Consider the following 11340-nt stretch of genomic DNA (forward strand, 5'->3'; position numbering starts at 1 on the left):
AACTTATAGTTTTCGGTATTTTTTAGTCTTCCTAATTTTAAAACGTATTTTTTTTCTGATATCTCAAATATTATAAGTTACCTTTCTTTATTCTATAAAACTTTATCCAAACTATTTTGAAGATAAAAAACACTGTTTTTTACCTAAACTATTTTGAATATAAGATTTTTTTTTATAAACTATTTTGAAGACAGAAAATACTTTTCTTTTATCAAACTATTTTGAAGATTAAAAATACTGTATATAAGTTAAAAATACTTTTTTCTCAAGAGACTAAAAATCAAGTTTAATAATTTTTAAGGAATATTTTAATTTAAACATAAAGTTGGAAAGGTACTTTTTTGAAACCTAACAATTTTTTATACACACTTTATATTTATTATTTTACCTTTCAATTTTTCTTATAAATACAAAAGTTAACTTTTTTTTACTGACTAAAAAATAAATAGATTGTAAGTGGTATGCAGGTAAAAAGAACATTTTCCAAATTGGAAAATAAGATGAGAATTGTGTGATAATAAATTTACAGATGAAAAGTGACATGCATTGGCACACTTTGCAGGATACCTTTCTTCCACAACCTATGAATCACACAACACAACAAAAAACACAAACACAGCACAATAAAAGAACACAAAGACAACACAACAAGTACTAAACTAAACCCTTTGATTCTTAAGAAACACAACAGATGAAAATGCATCCTTCTGTTCATTCTTTTCCTCGCTCATTCTTCTTCTGTTGCTTCCTCCTCCTTTCTCTTTTTCTTCTGCTCTTGCTATTGGTGCCACCTTCTTTTTCATCTTCTTCTTCTTCTGCCCCAAATCAAAAGGTAACTTTGTCACTCTACTATGAGAGTTTATGCCCCTATTGTGCTGATTTCATTGTGAACCGTCTTGTGAGGCTCTTCCAAACGGATCTTATCTCCATTGTCAACCTCAGATTGCTCCCTTGGGGCAATGCTTGGATTGCACCTGATGGTTCTGTCATTTGCCAGGTTACATTTCTTCTACCTTTTTTTTTTTTATATATTGTTGAATTTTTTTCAATCATTAACCTAATTATTTTAATGGGAAAATCTAGACTTAATTTTTAATATGTGTTGTTGTTATTTTTAATTAAAATTTAGTTTTTTTTCTCTCTTCTGATAATTTATAGTTATCATTAATGCAAACTTTTATTAGGAGGATTGTGAGTGAGAAGAAGGTCTAATTTTTATGAATGACAATATTATATAAGTAGTGAGAGTTGGAATCAAATTTTATTCTTAATTTTAAATGAGTTTGGATAAATTTTTCTTTATTAGAATTTTTAGGATACCTTTTTGATGTATATAGAAGTTAATATGTCAAGTTTATTTTAATTTTTTTCATTTATACATAAATTAATTTTAATTTATAGAAAAATTTATTTATTTTTCTCTTAAAATTTATTTGGGATAAGTTTGTGTAAACATACTTTAGTTATGCTCTAAAATGAATCCTACATTCATAAAGTCAGATTCTAAATGTTGATATTTTTAAAAAATATAGATTTGAATATTAATTCATTGTGAGAATTTAATCTTTATGAATTTTAATTAATTGATACATTGTGATGTTTGAACAGGCATTTTTTATTTATCTTTTTTTTTATATTGATTTTTACTTGTCATTTTACTATGAACTTCTCATTTGAACTCTTTGCATGATTATGTACAAAGTGGTTCCAGAACAAATCTGAAACTAGAAGTATAAGTTATGATATTGAAAGAAAGTTGTAAGAGTTATGGGTCAATATCTGGGATCCGTAAAACCTAATTTAAAGGCACTGTCACCCTAATAAATTCTTGCCCCTAAATTTGCCCAATTGATTCCTTGCCCGAATTCAATTCTTCAACAACCCACCACAATTATCAACCTTTAAGGATAAGGTAAAAAATGAGTTAGGTCTAATGGGAAATAGCCTTATTTGGGGGCTTTTTGTCTCTGTCATCTTTTTATATCTATTTTTAAATTATTAAAATTAGAGTAATAAAATAGGTTTGTGTGATTGCATAGTAAAAAAACTGGATTTTAAAGTGTCATATATGTTTCGATTTTATAAAAACTGAAGCATATAAAAATGCCTTCGCATTTTTGTAATAATAGCAAAGTTATATATCTTGGTTCTTTAGAAACCGAAATAGAAAGGGTTTATTGTCTTGATTATAAGAGCTATCGAGACATAATAACTTGCAAAGCTCACTTACCTTTTATCTGATGTCTTGTCTAGAAGAGACTTAGTGTCTCTGTTGAGAGAGGACCCGAAGACATAAAAGCTTGCATAATTTCAATGTTCAAAGTTTAATTTCCCAAAGTCTCGTTATGTTCTCAAACAACACAGTTTATCTTTTTCCCCCCTTTCTTTATCTCGCACAAGAGGGTTGCTAGGGGCATCTATCTTCTTCCCCCTTTCTCAGTACTTCAAGCTTCTTTCTTCTTCCTTTCTCGTAGATAACCTGGGAGTATCATCGATGGCACTATGATGGCGTAGAAAGAACGACGACGCGACTAGGGTGTGGCGAGGGCACAACAAGGGCATGGTGTTGAGACTTTGGCAAGTGTACCAAATCGTTTCAAGTAATAAAACCGGTAAGACCGAATATCGTTTCCCAAGAGACTCGTTGCACTAGACAATCGTATAATTTCTAACTAACCTAGACTAAACAATGCTTCCATAAATTGGGTTTTGGTGCAATTAAAGTAAATATGAAACATAAATAATAAAAGTGATCTTTGACACTTAAACACTTGGAAATAGTAAGATGAGAAATGATATGGAATGGTATTGTTGGGGGTATGATTTCACCTACTTCACTCTTATGCATAGAAAATCACTTCCTCTTCATTAATATGTCAATATCAATCTATTAGTTTACTCAAACCCCAATCCCTTGGTAGAAAGAGCCTAGACTTCCTCATTAGACTCCAATCCCTTGGAAAACCTAATGATTATTTCCACATTAAGAAATGAGATTTTAAGACAACCAAAGGTCCTAGTTCTATCCCTAGATACTATTTCCTTTAGGTGTTTAGGTGTTTAACCCAAGTCAAGATTTACCCAACATTTCCCAATATCAAGTAAACCCTAAAATCATGTCATGGGTAGCAACTTCACAACAAGCATTAAGAGAAGGAATTAAACACTAACAATCAATGAAAGAGGTATATATTCATTCAAAACAANATGCTTTACATAAGAGTTTAGTGGTTACATCAATCCCCCAACAATAATGAAACTAACTCTCCATGAATGGAGAACTCAAGCTTACAACAATGGTGGAAATGGAAGAAGAAAGAAGACCCAAGGATGAAGAAGGACTGTTCCCACAACTCCTAGCTCGCTTCCAAGAGCTCCAAATGAGAGAAATCGTGTTTGGGCAGCAAAAGATCCAAAGCCCCTCGCGTTTTACGTCTAAAAAGGCCTAATTTTTCCACATCAGCATTGCCACCGCTCAGTTGTACCCCAGCTGCAGACTTCCAGAGAGCTGGGCGCTCAGCTGTACCCCAGCTGCACCCCAGCTGCAACCTTCCAGAAAGCTGGGCGCTCAGCTGTACCCCAGCTGCGCCCCAACTGCAGCCTTCCAGAGAGCAGGGCGCTCAGCTGCACCCCAGCTACAACACTCCAGAGAAGAATGAGGCTCAACTGCACCTCAGCTATACCCCAACTGCAGCAATTATCTTTTCTCAAAATTTTCTCTTTTACATTCATTCAAACTTTGTGATTCTTCCATACCTCGAATCGGCCAACAAGCTTCATGTATGTGATCTAACAACCAAAAAGTGGAGATTAGTGATGAAATTTAAATTAATTCAACTTAAGGTGTAGCTACTTACAAACTTAACAAATTGAGGCATAAAAAAGGTGTAAAGTTAAGAAAGAGTTGACATTTTCTCTCAATTCAATACTGAAATCATGGTAAAATATGTCCTTATCACATGGTAAGGATAACGAAAGAATGGCGACAACGCGACATAGTGAGGGTTGTAACGGCGCTGCTTCCACAAGGGTTCCATCTCCGTCGTCTTTGCGATGCTAGAAGCCCTGTTTGATGCGATTAAGAGCGAGCTTACGTTCGCGATGTGGTGGTCTATGTTCTCAGGCGGTTTCACGATAGTAGAGCTTGTGATTGAATGTTTTGATTTGGGGCTTTGCAGGAACTCTTCTTCGTTTCCACAAATTCCTCCTAGTTCCAAAATTAGGGTTCTACAAATGGGGGAAAGGGGAAAAACATTCTGCCTTCTTACTCCTACGCCGTTGTGGAATGGATGACAACTTAAAGAGTTGGCGATTGAAGCTCATGGTTGTGCTTGCGAGGAAGAAAAGAACTCGTCCATGTCAATGGAGGTAGGCGCCATGAAAAGGATTTGCGATTTATGAGTTTGGTTTATGTGTTTTCAGGTTCCTGGTGAATAAGATGAATGATGAAGCAAACATTGTTTCTGTGATTCTGTGTGAAAGTTGGGTGAAGAAGATTGAATCAAGGAGGCACAATTTGCTTTGTGGTTGCGTCAATTGAGGAGGACGAACTCGCGAAGAAATCGCGAATCGTAACAACGTCGTTCTGGGTTCTTTTATGGTGGTCCGGTTGTAGAACAGAAAAGGAAAGCATCATTGCCATTCAAAAATTGCAACCTTGGGGTTCTATAAAATTGGGTTTATGAAATTAGGAAATCTGAGGTCTTTATTTTGATCTCGGGTTTGGATTTTGTGCTTCTCTGTAGGCTAGGGCTCGAATTGGAGCTACTGGTTCTCGCGCTTCACACAGGTTGAGTAGTGAAGAGGATGACTTTGACGGTTGTTGTGTTTGGAGTTTTCCTATTCTTGTGATTCAATTTTGTAATTTGGGGTTTGTCTCTTGAATTAAGGGTTTTGATTTATATCTAATTCCTTTTTTTCTATGGTTGCGCGAGTGATGTGATTCCTTTTTTTTTCTATGGTTGCACGAGTGATGTGAAGGAGGGCGCGGATGGAGGTGCCATGCATGTAACGACTGCTGGCGTTGGTAACTCCGACCAATATTGTCCCACGTACCGCTTCGGTTCAATACGAACCGAGGCCTAAAGTCTGAAGAAAAAAAAACACACTACTGCTTCGGCTACCTAAGAATCGATGCATAATCCTACCCCCTTTTGCCTCGGTTCATAACCGAGGCAAAAAACATACCCCTTTTTGCCTTGCCTATATATGCCTCGGTTGTAGAACCACTACCTATAAGCAAAAATAATCGTTGTTGTTTCCCCTTACTATACTAGTGTTGGTTTTAGCTCACTTCATTTCTAGCCCCAAAATGTGAATTGGGTTGAGTTGGTTTGCCAAGTTCATATTGATATTTGCTACTCGTTCTGTCATAAGACGAGTTAGTAGGTTAACACTTGCCCGTCAATTTTCAACGAAATGCTTTACAGATTTCGATTCACCAACAAATAAAACAATCTTAAAAATTCAACAACTCTTGAATTAACTTTGTTTGTGGCGATTAACATCTAGTAAACAATTGTTATTACTGCAATACAAATTGAGGTGCTTAATAGATAAAAAATGAATTGTTTAAGAGTCAAAATGTCTATTCAATTGAAATCAATTGTGTCCCATCAAATATAACATTGAGAAAGGCATTGGAAACCTTAAAATTTATTGCATGAATACCACCATATTCTTTTCACGTGCACCAAGTGAATGCACACAACAAAACATGCTACTCAAAACCATCGAATGAGAAAATGTGATTCAAATATTAAAAAACCAACATAATCCTAATTTTTTACCAAAATCAAATGAACATAAAATTAGAGAAAAATAATGAAGGGATGCAACTTTAATTATCCCCAAAATAAAATGGCTCTAAGAAGAAAAGAAGATTAGAAAAGCAAATAAGGGATGCAAATGTAATTTTCCCCCAAACAAATTGCTTTAAGAAGAGATAAAACAACTCTAATTTTCCTCTCAAATCAATTGACTGTTAGAAGAGATGGATGTCCATAAAAGTAGTGATGAAGAAAGAATGATGCGATCAGGATTCTTGATAGAGAAGTGTGTTTGTGCGAGAGTAGTGTGTGAGGGAGAGAGAGTTATAGAAGTCCAGAAAAACTGTGTAGAAGAAAGACGATGTGTGTGTGATTTTGAGTATTGTGTAAGCAGCAACATCAAATGAAATATTATGATTAGTCAGGCTGGCGAGTTGACTCGTTTTGGCTGGTGGGTCAAGACGGGTTGGTAGGTTCAAAATTTTAGCCTGTCCTATCAAAATAAGGTCAAGTTGGTGAGCTGACCCACCCAACTCCTTTTTCACCCCTAATTAAAATACTCTTCAGTATTTTATATTTTTAAAATTTATATAATTGCATTTTCTTGTATAATATCATTTAAACTTAATTTAATCTTTTAAAAATTGGATTTTACTATATGAGGTTTACATATATTTATATTTATTTATATTTATGATTTAACTTTATCAATACTTGATATGAAATTTTTAGCAAACCCACCCTCTTTTATTAGGAACATACACTACCAAAAAAATTAAAATGTTAGGCAAAATCCATCCGTAAATAAAAATTACAAATGACCTATTAAAGATTATTTTTTTGATAAAATACTTGTAAATAAATTTGACCTATGGATGAAAAAATCCAATGATAATTATTGACAATAACAAATCATTCCTCCTTCTTCTTCTCCTTCTTCTCCTCCTCCTCCTTATTTTTCTTCTCCTCCTCACCCTTTTTCTTCTTCTTCTCCTTGGTTCTTCTTTATTTCTTTTTTGGGTTTTCTTTTGTTCTTTTTTTGTTTTTCTTCTGTTTTTGTGAGATTCTTCTTTTTCTTTTGTGATTGTTTTGTAGTTCTTTTATGATTGTTATGAAGTTGTTCTACGATTTTTTTTTCTTCTTCATCTTATAATTTCATCTTATAATAAACAATAGGAATACACAATTTAAATATTGTTTCCTATGCAAATATTTAATTTCAGATTGGATAATATGAAAGTACCTTCCAAATTTCACAATACATGTTAAGCTATAATCTAAATATTCTTTCATCAATCCAAATGAACACATGAACAAAGGAGGGCAACAATGACAAGTGAGTGGTTGACAATAAGGGGTGATGGTAGCAAAAGGTGGCACTAAGGGAGAAGTTTTATCTTTTTCACACCCCATGAAGGTTCAAGAGGAAACTATAGGGGTGTAAAACAAAATAGCTTAGTGCAAATGCATTTTAAGAATGACCAAATTGGACTTAATCATTTCGGGCATTCTAGTCACCCTTTTGTTTTGACAGTTTCTTCTTGTACTTCTTCAAATTTCTTTCTATGCTCTCATATTAAAAAATTTAAATTTTGCCCTCTCTATATTGCACAATCTAGAAGACTTTCAGATTGTGTAATCTGTAAGCCAAAAATGTCTTCTAGATTGACTTTCAGATTGTGTATTAGAAGTACAAAATGACTTTCAAATTGTGAAATTTGGAACTCAAATGACTAATGAATTCTCAATATATAACCTATTTTTTTAATCCTCGTTAATTTTTGGAAGTCAGTTTTTACTTCTAAATTTAACAATACATAAGTCAATTTTAACTTTTGGATTATACAATTTAGAAACATTTTTTTAGGAAAAATAACTTTTAGATTACACACCAAAAAATGCACAAAATGAAAAGTTTTTTTCTGTATAGATCAAAAGGATCTATGTAATACAAAATTTACATACCTAAGCTACAATTACTCATTATTCAACTCTTTGTACTATCACCTGCTCATGAATAATAAACGATCATTGTAGGAAGGATAAAACCACCACAGTTGAAACACAAGGGTAAGTTAGTGAAATGTTAACAAGCTATGTGCTCATACACTTACTTATACAAAAATTTAAAATACCCATAATATATCATACAATTACAATTCATAGGCACAAATATGATCTAGACTCAATTTTCAAAATGACATGAATTGAGTTGAATGCTTATGAAGTCATACACCTATGTAGTAACCTTGTAAAGCACTATAATGACCAATCTTGGTTCCACTTGGTCTAAAAATCCCTCATGATAAGGTTAGTTAACTATAGCCTAGCCAGAAATGTGCTCTCCCACACTAAATCCTACTATAGAAACCTCCTTCAACTATCACTACCTAAATTTCATTTTATTATGAGTTAATAAGTTCAATAGAGTCAAGATGACTTCCTTCCCTAGACGCTGACTCAATATATACCCTAACATTAGACAATGTGACAATTCTCCTTAAAATTAACCACATTCATATATCCATAACTAAACCAAAATGTTCAATTATAATCCTCTTATAATCATGAAATCATCACCTTCACCACTTGAATCTCATTCATCCCTTCTCATAAAGCCTACATACGGGTTTAAAATACATTATATGGACCAAATTGACCAAATGATGCATCATAGACAATTCATCAATTATAAACCATATGCACACCCCCATGACTTCATTGCTTCCTTAAATAACACAAATCAATCCAACATATAATTTCATCAATCTTACATATAAGATTATTATTTGACTCAAAATACAATCACATCACCATTTCAATCACACAATTTAGCATACATCTTATAATTCCAGGCTATTTCAACTAAGCTTAGAGTCAATTAGTCATACTAACATATCATTACTCCACAACATGAACATATATACACATATCACCAGCTTTCTCTTGCCTCAAAATAACATTTCATCAAAGTTAAGCTCCTCAACTTAAAAAGCACTATCACTCAAAGTAAAAACCTATAGTAGGTTATCTAAACAAGATATATATTCAATATGAGATATATATTCTATGATAAATATTTGTGCATAATATTTTGCAAAAAATTAGTGTGATACACTTTGGAAAGGATGACAAATAAGAATGAAATTGAAAGAAAAAGGAGGAGAGTTTGAGGAGAGAGCAGTAGAGAAAGAAAAAAAAAAACACTCCTCACACCATTCACGATTAATTAAATATATATATATATATATATATATATATATATAATTTTTTTTACAGAAAAAAAGGTAACGTTGACTCTTAATTGTGTTATAACAACTCTCCATATTTCATCAATACCATACGAAATATATGTAATTTCTATTTTGTTAAAAAGCCATTTTCTATTTTATTTTGTTTTATTAGTTATTTTCACCATCATCAATTTTATTTTATTTTTCTCTTAATTATTGCAGCATGGAGAGGATGAATGCTTCCTAAACACGATCCAGGCCTGCACTATTACAATCTATCCTGACATGGTAGAGTTCTTATATAATATAACAATTTTAATTTTCTTTTCTAACTTTGTAAACTTTATTTTACTTTGCTTTCAACTTTTAGTTTCTTAACAAACTCAATTTAACTCTAATTCAATCCAAATTATAAAATCGTAAAACGAAATTTGCATTCATTCAAATACCTTTAAAATTGCTAAAAAAGATTTTAACAACATATAAAAATCATCATACTAACCCTATAAGTATTCATGCATCTCATTTTCATGCATGGATAATGCAGCATTTCAGATTATTTCAGATTCGTTGAGTGAATGAATTTAACACAGAATGACGATGCTTGCAGAAGCAACATTTCAGATTTGTTGAGTGTTTGGAGCGTCTGAGTTTAGAAGGGAGACACAGGCAATGGATGAACTGCTTCCAAATGACTGGTTTGGGCACATCACCTATTGATTGCTACACAAGTGGCAACGGGAAAACTGTTAGTTCCTTTTATTTTCTTATTTTGCTGTTCATGTTCTATAACCGATGTATATGCCTACGTAAATTTTTTACATTCATTTAATATTATTTTTTTTTATTTTTTATTTTTTTTTGAAAAAAAGGAATCTTATCATTTAATATTATCTTTTTTTTTTATTTTTTATTTTTTCTTTTAAAAAAAAAAGCAATGTTATCATAACACGTTTTTACATTCATTTGACACATAGTATAAGGATAAAATAGTTATAAAAATATAAATTTTTGTATTTTTTCAAAAAAAATAAAAATAAAAAGTAAGTAAGGATAGTTTGAAATGAATGTAAAAGATTTAAGTGTGTCAAATAATCATTTTTCTAAAAAAATACAAAAATTTATACTTTTATAATCATTTTATCTCTGTAATTTATGTTAAATGAATGTAAAAGAGGTTAAAAACTTTCTTTTTTACTTTGTTTTCTTTTAATGTTTTTGAATCAGTAGTTATTTTTGAAAATAATTATTGTCGTATTCTTTATCTATACTAGTAATTATTAATAAAATCAATAAATTTAATATATTAACAAGAAATGTTTTTCTGAAAAAAAAAAAAAATTTATATTAACACCTTTTATGTAACTACGAAGCAGATTGACCTAAAGTATGGAAAGGAAACATCTGGGCTTAAACCACCCCATAGATTTGTTCCATGGGTGGTTGTGAACAACCAAGCACTTCAAGAGGTTTGTGAGTGATGTCAAATTGAAGATTGCAGAACAGAACTGAATAGTACTGAATTGTGGCTAAACTATGTTTCCTTTTCTTGTGGATACAGGATTACAGAAATTTTGAGACCTATATTTGTAGGGCTTACAAAGGCAAAGTGAAGCCAAATGCTTGTAGATCATCATCACTTACAGCAAGAACTTATGATGAGTCAAATGAAAAAGACAATAATTTTTTTATACCTGTTTGCTATGCAGATGAAGCAAGAAATCTGACCTTACACTTTGGCAACGAGATTAAGCAGTAAATCTCCATTAAAATTAGGTGGGAATGTACTTTTTGTGTTCATGTGGATGTCTAAAAGTTTTATACTTTGGAAATAAGCTTAGCTTCTTCTGAATAATCTATAACTTGAATGTTCACTATGGAAGTGTAAATTATTATAATAAGATACTAGAAGGTGCAGATTTGTTTCATTTTAATTTTCTAATAATACACAATTTGAAAATGCTGAATTTTGTGATGCCTTCTCTCATCTGGTGGATCATCTAACAATGTCTGATTGAGATGTGAAAAGAATATAAGAAATTGCTAGTACACTCGCTCAATTAGAAACTAAATAAATTGGAACATGTACTTTACAATTAAACAATATTTATATAATTTATCTCTGTAACGTATGTATAAAACAAAAAGACAAAGGAGAGAGAAGATAAATAAATATCATCCCCATCTTTTTATTTCATTCTCGTGAGCCTTTACACCACCATTCTTCCTCCCTATTTTAATCTCATCCATTTCAAAATCTAACTAGAGCACGTATCCATTGAGTAGATAAAAAACATTTTAAACCATGTAAGTTTTCAACATTCTTATGTAGGAAGAGT

The 11340-nt window shown here is 32.0% G+C and overlaps 1 protein-coding gene across 1 annotated transcript; it reads left to right on the top strand.

Annotated features, from left to right (window-relative positions):
- Positions 1 to 517: 517 nt before the first annotated feature.
- LOC106771708 (gamma-interferon-inducible lysosomal thiol reductase) lies at positions 518 to 10967 on the top strand. The gene is given in 6 exon segments (XM_014657712.2): positions 518 to 997; positions 9224 to 9289; positions 9612 to 9749; positions 10378 to 10470; positions 10563 to 10730; positions 10732 to 10967. Coding segments are annotated over 6 exon segments (876 nt in total). The 5' UTR covers positions 518 to 691; the 3' UTR covers positions 10837 to 10967.
- The last annotated feature ends 373 nt before the right edge of the window (positions 10968 to 11340 follow it).

This window comes from Vigna radiata, chromosome 8, assembly GCF_000741045.1.
Source record: "Vigna radiata var. radiata cultivar VC1973A chromosome 8, Vradiata_ver6, whole genome shotgun sequence".
Lineage (NCBI taxonomy): Eukaryota > Viridiplantae > Streptophyta > Magnoliopsida > Fabales > Fabaceae > Vigna > Vigna radiata.